This window comes from Muntiacus reevesi, chromosome 7, assembly GCF_963930625.1.
Source record: "Muntiacus reevesi chromosome 7, mMunRee1.1, whole genome shotgun sequence".
In the NCBI taxonomy this organism is placed as follows: Eukaryota; Metazoa; Chordata; class Mammalia; order Artiodactyla; family Cervidae; genus Muntiacus; species Muntiacus reevesi.
This window is the reverse complement of record NC_089255.1, coordinates 64,985,131-65,007,255: the sequence shown is the minus strand read 5'-3', so window position 1 is coordinate 65,007,255 and position 22,125 is coordinate 64,985,131. Positions and strand designations below refer to the sequence as shown.

At 36.3% G+C, this 22,125-nt stretch overlaps 2 protein-coding genes across 2 annotated transcripts in view; one reads left to right on the top strand and one right to left on the bottom strand.

Moving 5' to 3' along the window:
* Positions 1–1,269: 1,269 nt before the first annotated feature.
* Positions 1,270–19,464, bottom strand: SOCS4 (suppressor of cytokine signaling 4). The gene is made up of 2 exons (XM_065940068.1): positions 19,223–19,464; positions 1,270–7,467 (listed from the first exon to the last, which is right to left on the bottom strand). Exon 2 carries the CDS (start codon positions 7,380–7,382, stop codon positions 6,060–6,062), a length of 1,323 nt encoding a protein of 440 aa, XP_065796140.1. The 5' UTR covers positions 7,383–7,467; positions 19,223–19,464; the 3' UTR covers positions 1,270–6,059.
* Positions 19,465–19,597: 133 nt separating this feature from the next.
* Positions 19,598–22,125, top strand: part of WDHD1 (WD repeat and HMG-box DNA binding protein 1) — a 58,982-nt gene continuing 56,454 nt past the window's right edge. Inside the window, exons 1-2 of the mRNA XM_065940067.1 lie at positions 19,598–19,678; positions 19,909–20,001. Coding sequence (XP_065796139.1) covers positions 19,925–20,001 — 77 coding nt within the window. The 5' untranslated portion in view covers positions 19,598–19,678; positions 19,909–19,924. The remainder of the gene's footprint in view (positions 19,679–19,908; positions 20,002–22,125) is intronic.

Here is a 22,125-nt window from a genome sequence, read left to right as displayed (position 1 = left end):
CTTTGTCAACAAAGGTCCCTCTAGTCAAGGCTATGATTTTTCCAGTAGTCATATATGGATGTGAGAGTTGGACTGTAAAGAAAGCTGAGCGCAGAAGAATTGATGCTTTTGAACTGTGGTGTTGGAGAAGGCTCTTGAGAGTCCCTTGGACTGTAAGGAGTTCCAAACAGTTCATCCTAAAGGAGATCAGTCCTGGGTGTTCACTGGAAGGACTGATGTTGAAGCTGAAACTTCAATACTTAATTGGTCACATAGGCCACCTAATGTGAAGAGCTGACTCATTTGAAAAGATCTGATGCTGGGAAAGATTGAGGGCAGGAGAAGGGGACAACAGAGGATGGAATGTTTGGATGTCATCACTGACTCAATGGCCATGAGTTTGGGTAAACTCCGGGAGTTGGTGATGGACAGGGAGGCCTGACATGCTGCAGTCCATGGGGTCGTAGAGTCAGACAGGACTGCGCGACTGAACTGAACTGAAGCCTGGGGAAGACGTGTCTTTGGATAGGGGCAGTGGTCTATGGAAAAGGATACTAGTGTGACCTACTTTATCTTCATAGGAGGCTGTGAATCAGCAGTGCCCTGTGGAGCCATAGGAAGTCAGAAGCAACAGTAAGTCAGAAAAATAGTGCTAAAATAAGTTTTTGATATTTTGCTCATCATATGGGTCATTTTGCGTTAATCCTGAATTTTAAATGTCACACCAAAAGTTATTCTCATTACTGGGTTTATGGTCAAATTTATACCCATATTTAAGTGCCTCACTCTAGTCCTGGTCATGTATATTAGAGTGACCAACAGCCTTCAGCTTGGCCCATATTCCCAGTCAATAACTGAGCACAGTGGGAATTATCAAATTAGGCCATTCCTGTCCCATGTGGGCTCCAACAGGCAATCTGTCGGGAACTAAACCCACCGCCCACCCTACCCAGTGTTTCCTTGTTTCTTTTTCAGATGTCAGACCTGCAATGTGGTATAAAGACCTCACCACCTCTCCCTGCTTTCTTTCTCATTCCTTGTGTGTGTGTAAGCAGAATTACATCCAATGGACCACCAGGGAAGTCCCAGTCGCCTTTATTCTTCAAAGGTGTCCATCGCCCTTTAGTACATCTCTTGTACATTTAATCACATTTTGACATCTGTTTCTGGAAGACCTAAAGTGACACACTAAAACTGAAAGGAAAATGTAATACAGATTTAAAAATTTCTCTAAGTTGAACATGTCAGGTAAGGATATACAGTAGTGTTTTGGAAACAGACTACAAAGCCTTTGGATTTTATATATGAGGTTTTAATTAATAACAAATGAAAATGTATTCAGATCAATTTATTTGAACTCACATCCAAGAAGAAACATTCAACTTCAGGATTAGAAATAAAAAGGGAAACACTCTACTTTTTAGGTAAGGGATGGATCATACAAGCCTGATTGATGAGTACTAATAGCTTTGTGAAGTTACTACTTAAACTCTGTACATTCAAGTATGTATCTAGTTCATACTCGGTTTATACAGAATTTACCCAATTCTAGCAAAGTCAGCATAATTTAAGTAAACCTTCTTGAGTTTTATACTCAAGTCTGAAAGCTTAAATTTGATTATAACTATGCCAAAAGTGATTATCTTTACTTCCTGCAAATGTAATCAACTTTTAAAATAACTTAGGCAAACATCAATTTTACATAAACCTTATAAAGAGTAGGAGGAAATTGCAACTGTCCATCTAACTGCAGAATCTAAACCATAAATTCAAATTGTACCATTATCTTTATTGTCAAATCAAGTCAAGGCCTTTATAGACTAAAAGAAATGAATGTGAATCTGCAGGGTTCTCTAAGGGGATACTTTGAAAACCTGTCATCACATTAGTACTTAACAGCTGTACAGAAATATTTTCAAGGATGCTCCAAGGGTCACCTCTTAACTAAAGAATTAACCTGCAGGAAGTCAAGTGACATATATTATCATCTATACTTTATGTGCTAGGAAATTAAAGATATAGAATTGAGTAATGTATTCAAAATTAAAAAGTAAAAGACTGTCTTTATTTGAAATAGGAGTCATGTGCCTTAAATTCCTTGTCATTGGATTATATCCATTAGTCTATATTTTTATTTAGAAGCCATAGTTACTTCCCTTTCTCTCCAGTATCTTCATGTGTTAATAGTACAGACTCTTGTAGTGTTGCTCATTTCTAGTAGACCATTAAAAGAGAAAAACCCCTTGTGCTTTCTGTCCATTCTTTAGAAGTAAAAATGGATGTAAAACTGTTTATGTAAAATGAAGGTTGTAAACAATTTTTTTCCAAAGTAGAAACAATAATCTGCTTGACTTAAAATCTTATTCACTTGGGCATTACATTACCTAACACACAATCTACTTTACATTTAAACACTGTTGCCCTTGTGTTGCCTCAAGGAATGTTATATAATTAAGTCTACTTCCTGTGAGATTTCCTCTGCCAAAATCAATGTATCATCTATCTGACTCTGATTAAAGCTAAAAGTGACAAAAAAGATTTTTAATGAAAACTAAGAGTCTAAGAGTTAGGTCTCAAGATTTTCGTTTCATAGGAAGGAAGCTCTCTATTACATGGATCTATAAAATGATCCAAATTTCAAAGACAGGAAGCTGATAACTTGATTTATCTTCTTAATGGCTTTGACTCATGAATAAATGATAATGGTTTTTCTTATAAAAAGAAATGGAATTTGTATAATGAAGAATCCTATTTGCCACATTTGCTCTACTTTTTAAAAAGGATTTCTAATTACTTAGACATTCTTTATATTATTTACAATAAGAAGTCAAAACTTTAACTGAAAGCCATTTTTTGACCACAGTTTGCCATTAGCTGAAATTCAGGAAAGAACACAAGTCTGATCACCAAATCAATAAATCTAGCCACAAGCTGACTAAAAGCTTCCTTTAATCTTCTTCCTATTAGGTCTTCCTTTAAATTAAACCATTCCATGAATTATTTAAGTGAATGGCACAGTTATAGAAAGATCAGATATAATTCTTCGTACAAAAATGCTCAGGTAACCTAAAAAAATCCATTCAGCATGTTTCAGGAAGTACAGTATGAATCAAGATGCTATAGCTTAAAAAAAGGGGAGGTGGGCTTGGGGGTACTCTTGAAAGCTTCAGAGAGAATTAGAAAAATCAAGTTTATTTCCTGGTTAGTGCAGGATGATTCCCAAAGCGCATTTAAGTGTCTGATCCAGACTAGCTATTAGCAATTAAGTAGTTCCCTTTCACTGTCAAGGCTTTCCCCTGAGGTGATGCCTAAATTCTTAATTTTAATATTTTATCTTGTTTCTTTTAGCCCCATCCTCTCTCATCAGTAAGCACTACATTTCCACCATGCTGAATGCTTTCTCGACTCTGAAATTTACACACTTTTCAAATGCTCAGTGTTCAACTTAGCTACAAAATTTATATTTATACATCTCCCCACATTGTCCCTCTCAAAATTTATACTCATTTACTTACGCATAATTCCAGTAAGTATATTTTTAATGAGTTAAGTTTCTGAATGCTGAATACTCTTTCAAATGTGTCCTCAAAAGTCACTGAGAAAGACTTAACCTTTCTAAATTCCAGTCCCTTCATGCTCTAAAGAATTCTTACTCTTCTTTTTCCTTCACGGTAATCAATTCCCTTCTCAAATCTTACACTTCTACTTTCCTGATTTCTTTTCACTGTAGCAAATACCAAAGGAAAAAATACAAACCGTTTCAGAGTAAATGAGTCTCTTTCCTGCTCTCATTTATTAGATCATCTACTTCAAGGCTATATAAATGGCAGTATTTTGAAAATGTTAATAGCTATCAATACCTTGAAGTTGAAAAAATAAGAAAGCCAGAGAAAATATATCACAAGCAACCAGTTTGAATATATGAAAGGCTACTTAGATCTTGATTTTCATATAAATACTAATTTTTACCATTATAAAAGACAGCATATTTTCTTCTTTATAAAATTACCTTTAACAGAATATTCATTAGCTAATCATTCCTTAGGTTTTCTGTATTGATAAAAAGTTATCTTTAAAAGAAAAATATTTAAAACAATATTGTTTCATAGAAACAGAAAGTCTCAATATCAAATTCTGATAAAAAACTATAATTATGGGTAGAGTCTAACCATACTGTTAATTTTCTTCACCAAAGATGGATGTTTAGGAAGCGTTATATTGGTAAATAAGATAAGTTTCTCAGTGATCTACAAAAGCGCCACAATAAAGATGAGGTAGTATGAGACTGTCCAACCTTTGTAAAAGGGAAATATCATCTTTAGAAGAGATATTTATCCTGACACTGATGTTGCTATCCTGAGCCTCATCACTGCTGAGAGGTGCTATTTTAGTAGCTAACCCTCACTGGAACCAAGACAATCTTGAGATCACTTGAGAAAAAAAGATGCTAGAAGATAATGGTAACAGAGATTTTCTTGTTTAATTTTGTGATAACTCCTAAAAACTTATTTTAAAACAATTAATTTTAAATGCCATCTTTATGTTAACAGCAGAACTGTAGGAAAGGGAAATGCTACTTCAACATAAAAGCAATACTTAAGAAACATCTATTCTAACTGGGAAATTTGAGTCAAATTTTTTTCAATCCAGGTAGAAACAGCTTCCTACTAGAGCTAAACTAGCATCAAGAGATCAATTTACTATATTAAAAATGCTAATTTGTACAAAGGGGTAGACAACTCACCAGAAAAAATAACTGTCTAGGAAATTTATTATTCATTGATTCTTTAAAAAAGAAAAGTTGAATAGGCTATCATTGCATTTATCTTATTATATTGGGATAATGTTTTCTAAAAAATGCTTCTCTGTTCTTGAGATGCTAAACTTAAAATATTATACCCAGTGCTCAGTATTGTTCAGTATGGCATAAGCGATATAGCTCTCAAAATGTTTTCCTTTTTCTGAAGCCATACTAAAGATATGTTAGTTCTGAAAATAGGAATAGTTACCTGAAATCTGAAGATCAAAACCAGTATTAAGTTCCCTGAATACTGAGTTCCATGTTTACTTCTTGAATCTTTATTCAAGCTCAATTCAAAATAATGGAAAACTACTTAGGTCTCTTTGGTTACCAATGGAAATTTGTGGCTGTTTATAAACTGTGGCATCTCTCCAAAGTAACAGGTTCAGTTTCTAAAAAAGAGCTAAGCAGAAGCAACAGTTCACAAGTAAATACAGAAAAAAACCCCAGTTGCTTTATTATTTAGTAATTACTAGTTACTAATAGTATTATCATTATTTTTAAAGCTTCCAGTGAGAAGGGAAGAATACTTATGTTCTGAAGATGGTAACTCTTCCAAGTCTGAGAGAAATATCTATTCAAGGAATAATAAATGACCATGCCACATTACAGAAGAATAAATTCACCTCTAAGATATCATGTCCTCATCTGATTCTTACTGACCTGATTAATCAAATTTAGTAATTCAGCTTTACAATTAGTATTTAAAATGAAAACACATCAAGTTTGATTTTAAGCCATTTTGTTAACTTTTAACATCCCTATTAGTAAATTACAACACACACAGCTTTACTGAAGGCTTTTAAAACAAACGAAAGGATGATGTGGAAACTATATCTTATGTATAGGAATGCCAATGACATAGGTTAACAAAGCGTTTTATACGTTATATGTAGGAAAAGAAACAATTATTTTTAAAGAAAAGTATGAAATACAGATTATTTAAATGTGTTTGCAATGCCTACAAACTTCAAATATCCCTGGATCATATTTAAGTTACAATTAAGAAAAGAAAAAAATTAAGTATACAATCTACATGGTAAAAACAAAAACCAAACCTGGTCAAAAATATCCATTAACCCCTAGTGTGTAACAATTATTATTGTTCAACAATTACTGTATCCTAAGAAAAATAAGCTGATCTGGAAGTAAAATTTAGGGCAGAGGTTTATTTTGGACTTCAACTGCCCTTGTAGAAAAATTCAAAGTGGTATAATAAGAAAAATAAAATATTAAATGAAAATACATATATAACCACTCCCTTGTTCCTACCCTTTTTCTAGCATTGCTGTTCTGGTGCATCAATCCTGAGTACTCTAACTTTTGACTTATAGTGATATTCCTTCAGATATAATTTCATGGAAGAAGGAATTGGAAGGGCATCAATGCCATCGTAAGTTGTACAGTTACAAATAACTGTTCTGCATATATGCTGCAGGGAAAAGGGGAAAGTCCGAATTAAAGGAGTGGATAAAAGTGGTTCGAAGAACATACAGGCACTCGGGTCCTTATAATGCTCTAAGAGCCCAGTAATGTCAGGCGAATGGAAGACACAAGGATCATGTGCATCAAAGCTAAAATTGTGATTCCACTGTTCAATTCTAGCGTGAAGAGAACGACTATAGCGTCTAAAACTAACAGAGAATAAATAGTCTTCCTGTGCTGAATCTCGCAGTAAAAAGGTGCCCTCTGGTTTCCCTTCTAGTAGAGCTTCAGCTGCGTATTTATCCATAACGCCCCAGTAACATGGATTATTATTGATCTGAAGAAGGTCTGGTACAAGACAGTGGACATAATCAATCTGAGTATGGTACTTGGGAGGTGTTTCCAGTTGCAGGATTTCTTCATCAATTTCCCATTTGGGTTTGTTTCTTTTCCGGGAACTTGTGCAAAGTGTTATAATTTCATCATCTGAATCCATATCACTATCTTCTATGCTGTTATTTGAAGCCAGGTTCACTATAGAGTCAGTCCCAGGACCACCTCTACCTGAAGAATTGTTACTGGTTATGACACAGGGCTGAACACTGGTATGTGAGAAGCAGCTGACCTCTTCCATGTTTCTTCCTTGTTTTAGTTGACCATCCCTCAATTCGCTCTGAGACAAGTCTGTGCTTACCCATTCATCTGATTTGGGACTTATAGGAGCAGTGTGTCGTTTAATAAAATGCCACCTAAAGGCTAAATCTGATCGAGGTGGGAAAGGACACTTATCTAACATGAGTTCACTGATATGAATTTTTCTTTTAGATGGAAGCCCTGAAGAGTGCCGACTACTACAATTCTTTATCGGAAAACACTGCCCCACAGCATCTTGCAGTTTCTGTTTAAGAGATCGGCCTAAAAATCTATGCCCACAGGAATGATCTAAATCCAATTCGATAGATGAACAGCTGTGCTTCCTTTCTTGGCTCCTTAAAGGAACTTCACTTTTTTCTACAGCACTCACTGTTTCAGCTTCTGAACAACTTTCACTCTTTTTTGACCAAGATAACTTCTTTCCACTCCACACATAACCATCCTTTCTGTCAGCACTTCGACTCCGGCTAGTTTTGGGCCTCACATCTACGTTTTTACTATTACTTTCACTATTTTCTGCCATTTTAACAAATTGTCCACAAAGTTATAAATGATGCTTTTTCTGTTTTTCCAGTAGAATGTTTCTTCTGGGTACTTTCTGGATGTATCTAAGGAAAAAAAAAAAGATCATTAATTGTCTGTCATTAACATTGCATAGTTTATATATCAAGTCCCAATTATAGACAAGATGAAAAGATGAAAAGGGAAAATACACATTTGTTTTTTTTAATTAATTAATTTATTTTAATTGGAGGCTAATTACAATATTGTAGTGGTTTTTGCTATAGATAATTAATACACTTTTTAAAAAAGTACTGGAAATGTTGGAAGGCAGTTCCAAGATATTTTGTTCTCATTTAAATAAACTACTTTTCCATATACTAATAACTCCATAGTGCCATTGAGTCAAGAATCTGAGTTTCTTTCCCACAGCTAGTTGTCAATGTGAATCAAAAAAGTTAAGCATCCTGTCAGCCAAAATAAATGTCTGAAATGTGAACAATTTCTGGTTTATTTTTTAATTTCACAGCAGACCAGGGAATTCTTTGTCAGAGATGAGAAAACTATGAGCTGGTATTTAATGACCACTACCCTCCTTCTGGGTTTGATCCCTGGGTTGGGAAGATCCCTTGGGGGAGGGAAAGGCTACCCACTCCAGTATTCTGGCCTGGAGAATTCCATGGACTCTACAGTCCATGGGACTGCAAAGAGTCAGACATGACTGAGCAACTTTCACTTTCATCCTCCTCCTTGCAGGCTTCCTCAGTGGCTCAGTGGTAAAGAATCTTTCTGCAATGCAGGAGACACGGGTTCGATCCCTGGGTCAGGAAGATCCCCTGGAAAAGGAAATGGCAACCTGCTTCAGTATTCTTGCTGGGAAATCCCACAGACAGAGGAAGCTGGCAGGCTATAGCCCACAGAATCACAAGGTCAGACATGACTGACCTAGTGACTAAACAACAACAACAACCTTCCTTCTCTCTCATTTTCTTTTCTACTGATTGAAAATGTGAACAATTTTAAGTTATAAAAGCTGTTAAGAATTTATTAAATAGATAATCAGCATTGAACAGTAGAAACGTCATGCAAGAATTCCCAACGTAATTTTTGTTATTTTACGCACACACATACTTATATTCTTCCTGATAATTTCAAAAAAACAAGCAGATAAAGTAAATGTTGAGAGCTACCAGAATCCATTTTCATAGCAGTAGAGTTTGAAATAAGCATCTGAAGTGGCAAACATGATTGGAATGTGCTTAAAGGTATGAACTAATGATATAGGCTTGCCACATGAAGTTGTTGTTGTTTAGTCGCTAAGTTGTGTCTTACTCTTTGCAACCCCATGGACTGTAGCCTGGCATGGTATTTTCCAGGTGAGAATACTGGAGCGGGTTGCCATTTTCTTCATCAGGGGATCTTCCTGACCCAGGGATTGAACCCGCACCTCCTGCATTGGCAGGCAGATTCTTTACCACTGAGTCACCAGGGAAGCCCTTGCCATATAAAGTACCTGATTACTAAACAAAGAATAGCATCAGGTGATTATACTTATTATTTTGATTTAGTGAGCTCACTGGTACATAATCATTTAAAATTCACAGAGAAAAAATATTTTAAAATCTAAACTTGAAAGAAACATCATCACCTAGTATACCAAATTATATTTAACAGTATGCTTTGGTTGTTCATTGACTAAATTCCACTGAACAAAAATAAAGAGGCAGAAGGTACAGAGTAGGCTGAAGAATATGAAGTCATTGACCAGAAGAGTCTCTTATTACTGAGAGCTTACACTTAACACTTTTCAAGATTAAAAAAATTAAATAGGAGCCCCAAGCACATATTTTTTTGTTAATATTACATACTTTCGGGAGGGGGGATCGGGATGGGGAATACATGTAACTATATGGCTGATTCATGTCAATGTATGACAAAACCCACTGAAATGTTGTAAAGTGATTGGCCTCCAACTAATAAAATAATATTAAAAAAAAAAAAAAAAAAAAAAATATTACATACTTTCAACTTTTTTATTTAGTGTGATAATGTGAAAAGTATATTATGTAAGATTTAAAATATCTAGTGTTTTATTTACTTTAAAAATATCAAAAGAGCAGATTATTAATTCTAAGGTCAACTTTACTCCACTGCATATAAGCATGCTCATCTTTATTTGTTATCAGAGCTAATTCCACACCTCTGCTCTTGATGAGTCCCACCTTTACCAGGGTCTGCTTCCATCACTCTCTTCAAAAACAACCAAGTCTCCTATAAACTCTTCTAGTGATTCCAACACTTTCTTTAGTTATAATTGCTGCTATCCATATTAAATTTCTTAATGAATAGCTGATTTCCCCTCAAAAAGAAAATAGCTTTGGTTTTTTTCTAATTATAAAACTAATAATGATGCAGTTTAAAAATGGCTAAGTGAAAATCTTTTTGCTTCACCTTTCTCTCAGAAGTCAGTCCAAAACAAGGGAAAATGAGCAATAAAAACACAAATCTCATCTTCAATGAAACTATCACATATCTATAACCTGAGTGACAAAATATAAGGAGTGAAAACCAACAGAGGAGCAATGACCGACTCAGCAGTGCAGAGGTTGGTGACACCAGGCACTGAGGCAATGTTGATGAGAAGACAACAGAGCAGGCAAAGTCCAGGACACTCAGAGGCACCAGATTCTACAGAAAGTATGTATGGCGAACAGGTCAGAAAAATGGGGAAGCATTTTGAAAATCTGTGTTAGGGCAGATAGATCTCTCTGGTTCTTACTCTCAAACTTAGAGGAGACAGGATTTTATTATTTGGAGAAATTGAACCAGAAAGGCTCAAAACTTTGGAAACCAGGCATTACTAGGATAGATGGGAGGCCTGGGACTAAAATCAGAAAGTTCCCTGCTCTGTTCTTTCATCCAGCTTCCAGAATTCCAGTGGTCAAACTTATACCTCCCTAACAGGATATTGGACAATACTAAACTGGAGAAACAGAATAACCAAAGAGAAAAGATCTATAGATTCTGGTAACTGGAAATCCTCCAATAAAAAGCTGGAGGGCCACCCAGGCATTCTGTGAGGCTCATCCATCCATAAGCCATGACTACTTACACATACTTTCAGACAGCATTGTTGTGCTTCATTTACTCTAGAATATGACAGGTCACTAGACTTTTGAGGAAAGCCTTTAAAATAAACAAGTTACTAAAACACAAAGAACTTGGAGGAAAAAATTAACCATGAAAGTAATAAGAAATAAAATAGATTTTGTACTAGCCATATGACCTTAAAACCTCAGTTTATTCATCTGTAAAATGGAGGCATTGATGATATATATTTCATTAGGTTGGTAGGAATTAAAAGAAATAAGGTATGTAAAATACATATGTAGCTCAGCTTCCAAATGGAGCAAGTATACAATAAAGGTTAACATATTTCTTTTAAAAAAAAAGAAGCAGATATTACATATGTTGTTTTATTATAGCATCCAAGACAGTTTTATAGAAATAGTTCATAAGTAAAGAAATCACTGAAATACCTCTGTCTCTAGCCCAATGCTAACTATAAATTTTATGAGCATATATAACTTTCAGGATAATAGCTAATCTTTCAAAATAAAAAAGGATTAATAAGCTAGACATAGCTTAGAACAATTTGACATTTTCCACCAGAGAACTGACTTCCAGCCTCACTCAAAACAAGTTTAAATGCTAACATAACAGATTTACTTTGGCAAGGCTTACCAACCTGTACATAATAGGAGTAATCAATCAAGTATCTCCGGATTTTAGGTTAATTGTCCTTACATATACTAATGCTACAGGTATACAAAAAATAAAGTGAAAAATACCATTGTCCTAGATGAATTTTCCATACACTTACCCGTACTTAAAGAGTTAATGCACAGAAAATCTTCTGACTGGCTATCTTTTGGTATCTAAGCATTATAGTCTTATATAAATTTTACATAGCTATTCTTTTGACAGAAGACTCAGTTCATGCTTCAGAAGTTCCACTTTTTATAAATTGTTATGGAAAAAGAAATATTTGGTAAAATATACCATATCAATGGGTTTCCCTTGTAGCTCAGCAGGCAGAGAATCTGCCTGCAGTGCAGGAGACCCAGGTTCGGCCCTTGGGTCAGGAAGATCCCCTGCAGAAGGAAATGGCAACCTACTCCAGTATCCTTGCCTAGAAAATCTCATGGACACAGGAGCCTAGTGGGCTGCAGTCCATGGGGTCGCAAAGAGTTGGGCACAACTGAGCGACTAACACTTCCTTCCTTATTTACTTACCATGTCGATATATTGGCCAGAATGTCACTTAATGTTATAGTCTTCAAAGTAGAAAGAAAATTTAACTTCTATTTATACTTGTCTAAAAATTAGAAAACTATTAATATTGAATATATGATTGGCAATGTTCCCATTACTCATTGTGAGATGGTTACTTGTCTGATGAGGTGCTGTTCCAGGGGGAGGACTGGGAGCTCCAAAAAGCTAAGTACTTGATGACAACCCTCTCCATTTCTTTGTGCACTTTTAGTGGATCACAACTGCTTCCACATTATTGGAATACATTTGTGGATTATATCATCTTACATAAGAGACTCTGTACAATACTTTGTGAATAGACATGGCCATGGAAATTCTATAACACAAAGTTTGCTAGTTATCTCAGGGCAAAATTCCATCGCTCAGTCGTTTCCAACTCTTTGTAACCCCATGGACTTGCAGGCTTCCCTGTCCTTCACCATCTCCTGGAGCTTGCTCAAACTCATGTCCACCAAGTCAGTGATGCCATCCAACCATCGTGTCCTCTGTCGTCCCCTTCTCAACCTGCCTTCAATCTTTCCCAGCATCAGGGTCTTTTCTAATGAGTTGGCTTTTTCTTGCATCAGGTGCCAAGTAGTAGAGCTTTAGCTTCAGCATCAGTTCTTCCAATGAATATTCAGGACTGATTTCCTTTAGGAATGACTGGTTTGATCTCCTTGCAATACAAGAGACTCCCAAGAGTCTTCTCCAACACACAGTTCAAAAGCATCAATTCATCAGCTTTCAGCCTTCTTTGTAGTCCAACTCTCACATCCATACATGACTACTGGAAAAACCATAGCTTTGACTATATGCACTTTTGCTGGCAGAGTGATGGCTCTTTTTAATACTCTGTCTAGGTTTGTCATAGTTTTTCTTCCAAGGAGCAAGTGTCTTTAATTTCATGGCTGCAGTCACCATCCACAGTGATTTTGGAGCCCAAGAAAATAAAGTCTGTCTCTGTTTGCACTGTTTCCCCATCTATATGCCAGAAGTGATGAGACTGGACACCACGATATTATTTTTTTGAATACTGAGTTTTAAGCCAGCCTTTTCACTCTCCTCTTTCACCTTCATCAAGAGGCTCTTTAGTTCTAATTCTTTGCTTTCTGCCATAAGGGTGGTATCATCTGAGTACCTGAGGTTATTGACATTTCTCCCGGTAGTCTTGATTCTGGCTTGTGCTTCATCCAGCCTGGCATTTCGCATGATGTACTCTGCATATAAGTTAAATAAGCAGGGTGACAATACATAGCCTTGATACACGCCTTTCCCAATTTTGAATCAGTCTGTTGCTCCATGTCCGGTTCTAACTTGCTTCTTGACCTGCATACAGATTTCTCAGGAGGCACGTAAAGTGGTCTGGTATTCCCATCTCTTTAAGAATTTTCCACAGTTTATGGAGAAGGAAATGGCAACCCACTTCAGTATTCTTGCCTGGAAAAGCCCATGGACAAAGGAGCCTGGCGGGCTGCAGTCCATGGGGTTACATGACTGAGCATGTGAGCACGAGGGTGGAGGGAGATGGGTTGGTAGCAATAAAGTGGTAGAACTAAAAAAAAAAAAAGAAGGATTTTCCACAGTTTAGTTGCTAATATAAAGACAAGTTACATATTTTTCTTTTACAGAATGACAAGTGTTCTTAGCTTGATGACCTTTATTGGGATAATAAGCAGCTCTGAGAAGTTACTTAGCAGATACATTAAGAAAAAAGGCAAAACAAAATATTTAACTGGCTATTCATGATTGAGGTAACATCAGAATTACTACTGATAAAGTAACTGCTTGAAAAAAACAGGCTATGGAGAGATCTTTTTAGAAAAAGAAAATAATCAGAATTTCCTTCACTATTACATGATTTTGTTACAATAATGATAAAAATATATCATATATAAACTCTTGCATCTTGACACTTAAACACATGGCAAAAGATCTAATCTCTTCTGAAAGTTGCATTAAATCCAAATTTACAAAATTAAAAAATTCAATTACATTTTTCTCAATAAAAATAACATTATTAAATTTTAGTGAAAAAAAATTTATTTTTAAAGATTAAAAATGAGTTTTAAAAAAATGTTTTGGTGTCTTACCTATACACATAAAGTCTGAATGTAAAAAAAGTGTAACGTTCTGAATCTGAATGAGTCCCCTCAACCCTATTATTAATAGTTGGAGTTTTACATAAACTTTGTAAAAATGAAGTAGAAAATGAGATACAAAATGAAGAAAAGAAGTGGCTTTACTACCATTTTTATGTAGTATAGAAATCAAAGATGATATCTTGAAAAATGTGGACAAATCACCAATCTTTGTTAGTTACTACAAAGAAGCTTTTCTTTTTTTAAGAGAGTGAAAGAATCACTTGGGAGAAGGTTGCTTTGACTCTTGATTCAATAATTAATTTTTTATGAAGGCATCTAAGTTACAATACCTTGGGGACTACACAGTGACATTTTTTAAATTATTATTTCTTAATGAGGAAGTGGCAAGTGTCTAAAGTAAGTTTATATAAAAGCCTTTTTCAAGAAATCAAGTTCCCAGATTCACTAGCCATTTGATCCCAGGTTCCACAATCAACTGCACAGATAGCGATAAAAGACTGAATATCCAAAGTGACCATCCTAGACTAACAACAGATTTAAATGACATTTAGTTAGTTTTCTTGAATAAGGCTGGAAAGATTTTAACTCAAATTTCCATTGAAAACTGTTTTAAAAGTCAGTAAATAAAGGGTTAAACCTCGTTTATCTAGAAACTTCATTTGTATTCTCTACGATGTTAGATAACAGAGCATTACTGTATATATTCATTATTTGTTGAACTACTATGTCCATAATGCTGATGTCTACTTAAGACCAGAATTCATGTAAGTATTAAATTTGACCTTATAAAGAATAATTTACTATACTATAAAGAATTCACAGATAAATTATTATTCTGGTAGTAATTTCCTTATTAAATCTATTATTCCAAAGTTTACCTGCTATTATGTGTCCCAAAACTCCTTGAATGCATTCTGATCATAGTCCATGATATTTAAATTGGATTCTGTGGGTCAGAGTCCTTGATATTTGATCATAGGCTAATATTTGAGTTGGATTCTAAGGAAACACTTAAGAGTCCACAAATGGAATATACTGGATAGTACACAACAGTTAAATTCCTCAGAATGTTAATCAAAAAACATTTTTTTCAAATGTTTAAGTGAGAAACATCTCTGAACTATAAAGTGTTTTTTTCTCATTACAAAAGCAATATAGGTTCATTTTCCAGTAAATATTTTAAAGTATCTCCTTTTCAATGCTAACAAGCCATGGCTAAAGGGACTTAACTGATTTGGAAAAAAAAAGAAAACAAAAAAAATAAACACACACAATGACTGGAACCACTATACCCTTTCTTCCCTTCTCCAAATGTTCTTCACTTAATTTCCTACATTTTGCTTATACCAGTGCTCCCCAATCTGAACTTCTATGTACCCGTGCTAAAAGGTATTAATTGATGTTCTATAGAATTGGAAGTTTCATTATCAAACAAGTTTGGAAATCACTTCCCCATTGAAAGATTACCAAGCACACTTAGCAAAAGGTTCCAAGAGGTCCTTCAGTTAAGAAACCTGATTAGGCCACAGTTTCCTATATTTAAGTCAAAGAAAACCCTTTTTGTGGAACAAACTGTGGGAGAAACATTAACTTGGGCTAAGATTAAAATGAATGTACATTATGGGTATGCAAGTTAAAGAGAAATATCTAGGACCTGTCACTGAAGAGGGTTAATTTAGGGTGAAGAGGGAACAGAAAACTAAGGGCTGGCACTACAACCGTAACAGAATTTTAGAAATCAGAATGTTCAAGATATTTGATTGTAACTCTCAGAGAATAAATTGGATTGTAGACATGTATTTTTTTCCTTTCAATTTATAATTTTTTAATTATAAAAATAATATATGCATATTATAAAATACATGAAACATTCAGAAAAGTTCAAAAGGGAGGTGAAAAGACTGTAATTCAATTACCTAGAAGAAATCAATTTAGACATTTAGCCAATTTCCTTGCAGTCTTTCTTCCTATGAGTGTAATTTGGTCTAAAGAGAAAGTTTTTAAGTTTTAAAGGTCCCTAAAAAATTAACAATCTAGTTTTTGACTATATCATATTTTAAAATGAAGCATGGTGCAGACGAAACAGCATGAGTTGCTAAATCATCAAACATGATCTAAAATTCAGACTTTGTCACTTATTAGCTGTCTCTCCTGATTTTTAAAATCTCATTCAGCTTCAGTGTTCACATTATTAAATCTGGATAATGCCAGCTGCCCCATGTTTTTACTGCCAGGGTTAAAATGTATGAAAATAGCATACATTGAGCTTAATGAGAATATGTATTACATTCTGCAATATGTTCTGTTTTCTCAGAACCTTCCGTGTAGAACAAGCTAATTTCAAAAACTAAGAGCTAGGAAAGAGGCAATAAGGAAAAAGAATGAAAGGAAACACAGGTTACATAAAAGGCTAGACAATCCACACAAAAACATATCTCAAAAATCTGAGGCTGAGGATGCTTCACTATGTGTGAAACATCATAAAGCTCTATTACTCCTGATATTAAACATGCTTTTTTTAAAAAAGTTTTTAAGTTTCAAATTCTTGAAAAATATTATGGGTATAAATAATGAAACTTAATTATAAAAAATCTGTAGTTTCTTACAAGCTTAGGAAATAAATCAATTTCAACAGAAACAGTAGGCAAAGTTTTTTTTTTAACTGATCATAGATTCTTCTTTTCATGGCTTTATGATAATTATGTATGCTTATATTTAAGCCTAGGTAACAAGTTTTACATACAAACTAGTATAATGTTATTCTAGACTTAAAATTGCCTTCATATTCTGATAAAACTAAATTCTAAGTTTTATGGCAACAGCTATGACTTGGAGAGGCAGTCTGGCAGACTACTTGGATCAGAAGTAAAAGACCTGGGATCTATTTCTAATTCTGACACATGGTTAGGTGTGTGACTTTTGATAACTCATCACCTTACTGAGCCTTGATATTTTTTCATTGATAAAACAATGATATCTGTTTTGTTGTGGTAAGGATCCACTGTCATTGTAACAACAGAGTAGTCAAAATACTAGCTGTCCTTAGCCAGTGGAATTGGGTAGGTTGAAAGTAGGTCTTTCACTGTATTCCCTTTAATACCTTAGAAAGTTTATACATATGCAAGTACTATTTACCCCCAAAATAAATTAAATAGGCTGACACTTTCAGAGATATAAACATCTTCAGATTTCTTAACTGCCTTTAATATTTTTTTACTCTGTTCTCAGTTTTGTTATTACTCCCTTCTTCTAACTGTCTTTCATAAGATTAATAATGTTTATATCTAACACATATTTTATTTAAAAGAATTTTAAACATTCCTCCCATAAGGCAATATTGATATGCCTCCTGGATAAACTAAGATTATGTGACATTATTACTTATATAGGTAATACTGCCACAGTAGAATGGTAATGTACTCATGTTTTCTTACCCTATTGTCCTTGAGAACAACAGTATTGTGAGTCTAAGGGTAGTATGAATGGTCACCACAAAGCAAAGTTAACTAACCTTCACTGCAGTAGAAGCTTCGACCTTGGCATCATTTTCAGTGAGTTCATTTAACTATCCACTCCTATGAGACGTGCACTGCTATGATAAATTCATTTGGAAAAATCTGACAGCCACACCAGTGGCAGACAGCACATTGGTTTCTTTTTAAAAATCTATATTATCTTAAATAACCAGGCAATGTTTACTAAGATTCAAGTTATACACATTTCATTACCACACTATTGTATGTATTATCTGAATGTTTGTTTCCCTCAACAAGATCATGAATTAATTGAAGACATTAACATTTTTGTTTTTAAAATTTGACTGAAAAATGGAAATGTGAAAACACTGGCAAAAGCAAGAATACACCTTTTAATGTTCAAAAAAATTTACTGGATAATGATTCAAACAACTCCATTTTGAATGAACCATTAAATGCCCACCCAAAGTACCCCATTAATAACACAAGACAAGTACTTTTATACATTCATGAGTATCTTCTATGTACTATAACAATTCTATGGAAATAGGTGTCATCTTCATTTTAGAGATGAGAAATCTGACATTCAGAAAAAGTAAAGAAGCATACTCAAGGTCACACAACGAGTAACTGTGAGAGTCAAAATTAAAATCTAGGTTTGTTCAGCTTTAAGGCCCAAGCTTATTCCATACATGTTAAATCTGTAAAAAAACAAAACATATACATATACATACACACATTTTTCTTTAACCTATGAATCAAAGGGCTTGATTGCTAAGGCAGCGTTAAAGAGGAGAAGCGCGAACACCATTCATAGTTTTACAGTCACATGGTGTTACAGATTTTATAGTTAGGGCATTTTATAGCTACAAATCTTGTCCCAAATTTGTAGATTCTTCTGATGCTGAGCTCTGAAAAGTACTACACTGAAATCTCATGACGATATATTCGATATATTATCGGACTTCGTCTCGAACCCCATAGTTTATGCAATGATATTTACTTGGATTAAAAAAAAAAAAAAACTAGAGATCGGTCTATTTAAACAATGAAACATCTCCGGACAAAATTAAGTCACTCGGAAAGAATCATCTCAGGAATCTTTTGCTCTTGTGTAAAAACAATAGGTTGGTTATTTCCCCACAAATCCCAAGTTCTTTTCAGCCAATCACTCTTCATTCATGAACGAAACCTCAGTGTCTAGCAAGCCTATTTGGAGCCTTAGTACTTAAAGCAACACCTTACACAATGCCAAAACGGTAAGAACAATACCACGGTTTGTCTAAATGTGTTTGCAACTTTCCCCGATGAAACGAGACTGAAAAACAATGGGGAAAACTCTACAAGGGAAAAACGTTTCGCTTATGTCATAAACAAATTCCGACTGAGACTAGAAGGTGGGTACCACAAAAAAATATCAGTTGTGAAGGTTTTCATCAGAGATCGGTCTCCCAACATGGAGAACGTGAAGATCCAACCAAAGCATAAATTTAATAGCCAAGACCTTAGCAAAGATTGCAAGGATCCAATGAAGTATTCAACAATACACTTTAGTTTAGCTCTTCTTTTAAAAGAAGATATAATATGCACCTCATTGAACTTTAGGTGGAGTCTGAATAGGGAAACACGAATTACTTCAAGGGATGTATGTACAATGTCCTATAGAACAAGCATTAATGTACAAGCCGCATCTCCAGGAATCGTGAACTGAGATTAGGTCTCCTCTCCTTTACCGCTATAGAAATGACAAGATGAAGGCGCCAAGGATGCCAAGATTAAAGGCTTGAGAAGGGTCACGTCTTCCTTTTCTTTAAAGAACAAGCCCAGACATTTCATTCTCTAGCCCGGTCCCAAAGAGGGGCTGGACCCTTCCAGGGACCCGGATATGGCTGCCAGTGAGGAGCGCCAGGAAAGCAGAAGCAGACCCCGCGAGGGCAAGGCCAAGCATAAACCACCCTTCCCCCACTCACCTCGCGGAACGCAGTTTAACAGGGGCTATCCTTGTAACTGCCGCCATCACCACCGCCATCACTCTGGGTATTCGCTGAGGTGGAGAAGGGAGGCCCAGCCACTCCGGCACCTCATGTAAGTCCTACGAGGCGATTGCCGGTCTGCAAGCCCCCATCCTGCGGTGCCAGGTTCTCATCGCAGCCATCGCACTCACCGCCTCCACATGCTCCCCCGGCGCTGCCACCACTTCCGTGTTCGGCTCCCTCCCTTTCTTCCTCACTCCCCCAGCTACCGGCTTTTTCCCGAGCGGCGGGCGCGCCGCTGACGACACCGCCCGGCGTCCCGGGTCTGGACCGCGCTGGGAGTGGGCGGACCGGCGCAGGCGCAGTGTGGGACCACGCCGAGCGCGGGAAGCCTCCGGCGCCGGCGCTCGCTCCTCATTGCCATTCCTCAGCTGTGGAGGTCCGGTCCTCTAGGTGAGTCGCCCCTCTCGCTGGCCTCGTCTGTGCTGCCCATCGAAAACAGGCGTGTTGTCTTCCTGCCTATGTCGGACGGACCCTTCGTTATATCCTGTTTGCGCCCCTCAGGTGGGGGGAAAGGGGCTGCCGAGGGCGTGTCCCGCAGAAGACTGACCTCCCTTCTTTACGATCAGCCCCCGGCTTTCCTGTCCTTTAAAATAATACTAACTTTTATAAAACATTTTCAGATAAGTAAAGGAAAAAATGCCTGCCACACAGAAGCCCATGAGATATGGACACACAGAGGGACACACAGATGTCTGTTTTGATGATTCTGGGAGGTAAGGTACTTTGAGAACCAAAAAGAAGGTTTCAGGTGTGAATATTAGTTATTCTTCCATGTCATGTAACTAGTGCTGCGTACAGTGGCTCATCCAGATAGAAATAAGGTTGAAATGCAAAATGGCACATGTGTTGTCCATAGATTTACTGTTTCATTCGGCCCAGCATGGTAGTTTTAGTATATCAAGAAAGCTAAGGAGTGTGAAATCTTACTTCCAGAGGAATTGGAAAGATAGGAGCTTTCCTCCACATTCCCCTTAATACATATCACATTATTAGTTATTTTTGCCAGAATGCTAGCTGCCTGATTGTCAAATTTAGTGGTTAATTCAAAGTTTTTGGAGGGCCTTTTTTGATGTTCTTTGCTTTTTAAAATTGTTCAAAACTTTTTGATAGGGTTTTTTTTTCCCCCTAACTTATTTCCTCTGCTTGATTCCTAAATTGTGATATTTTCTCAGGATTATTCTAGGCCCTTCGAGGGGTATAATCTATATTAACAGTCTACACTCCGAATAGAAAAGAGTTTTACTTGAGCGGAACTAAAGACTATATAGCCCAGGAGAGGCAGATTAAAGAAGCACTTGAATTGTGTTTTGTTGAGCTACAAAATGAGGGAGACTTACAACAGCACAAATTGCAAAATTGCATGAGAAGTTTGTCAGAATTAGGATTGGTGTGGGCAAGAAGTAAGAGTGCTTGTTAAGTAAGGATTAGTTGGAGTCCAGTATGATTGTATATACTAGGTTGCAGTTGGCAGCTGCTAGCTGATGCTGTTTTGAGAACAGCTGGTGGTATCCTTGAATCTGATACAGTTCAGAAAATTCAAATTCTCAGCAATTCAGCAATATATTTGAAACCATATCCACAATGGCTACCCAGCTCTAATTTGAATGCCTGAGTTACAATTAGTCCATTTTAACTTTTCAACATATTCATTTCCTAATCGGTTAAAGCAGGTGTACAGTGTATGTTTGACAAGTCATAAGACAGGTTGATATAAGTAGCATAGAGTTTAAGTTAAATCATGTATAAGCCACAGTGATTTCCCCATACCTCACTGTGAATATCTCTTCCAGCTTCCCTTTTAGCTTTCTGAATTCCTATGCGGTACTCTCCAGTTGTGTGACTTCTGCTGTCACTCCTTTATTGACTGATTCACTGAGAAAATATTGCATGTCTACTCCACTGGGGGCTAGAGATACAATAGTGCAAACGAAGCACAGTCTTTTCCCTCATTGACCTTAAAGTCTTTGTAGATTGACAGAAACAGAATACAAATTAATTGAAAAAAGTACATTTAGAATTACAGTTAGAGTTATTAAGTGATATGTGCAGTGATAAGCGTATAGGAGGGGGAAGTTGGCCTAGTTTCAGAAGGGAGGGATCTCTGAGGAAGTGCTTCTTGGGATGAGATCTGAAGACTGAGTAGGCATTAAGAAGGATAAAGAGATGGATGATGGTGGCAGTGGGGTGGTGATATTGGCATTCCAGGCAGAGAGAACACTGAAAAGTTCCAATGGGGTTAATTCCACAGCTTTTTTGAAAGTCAAAGTGAAAGTTGCTCAGTCGTGTCTGACTCTTTGTGACCCCATGGACTATGCAGTCCATGGAATTCTCCAGGCCAGAATACCTTGTAGTGGGTAGCCTTTCCCTTCTCCAAGGGATCTTCCTAACCCAGGGATCGAACCCAGATCTTCTGCATTGCAGGCAGATTCTTTATCAGCTGAGCCACAAGGGAAGCCCAAGAATACTAGAGTGGGTAGCCTTTCCCTTCTCCAGCATATCTTCCCAACCCAGGAATCGAACCGGGGTCTCTTACTTTGCAGGTGGATTCAACTGAGCTAACAGGGAAGCCCACCACGTTTTTCTTAAAGGACTGAAAGAAAGCTAGCCATGCTAAAGTGAAGAGAGTGTTGCAGAGGTTGATGAGAGTTGAATTTGTGAGGGTATTGAGTAGGCATCCTGTTCAAGGCCTTCTGGACATTATTAAGGAATCTAATTTTTATCCTAAAATCAGTAGGAAGGTATTAAATATTTGAAGCAAAGAAATGTGATCTGTCTCATTTTTGAAAAGATATATGCAGGATGAAATGGAAAAGGAGCAGGAGTGGATGCAGAGAGAC

Bases quoted from the DNA above. Each gene is read 5' to 3' on its own strand.
- SOCS4 (XM_065940068.1), bottom strand. From the start codon at position 7,382: ATGGCAGAAAATAGTGAAAGTAATAGTAAAAACGTAGATGTGAGGCCC.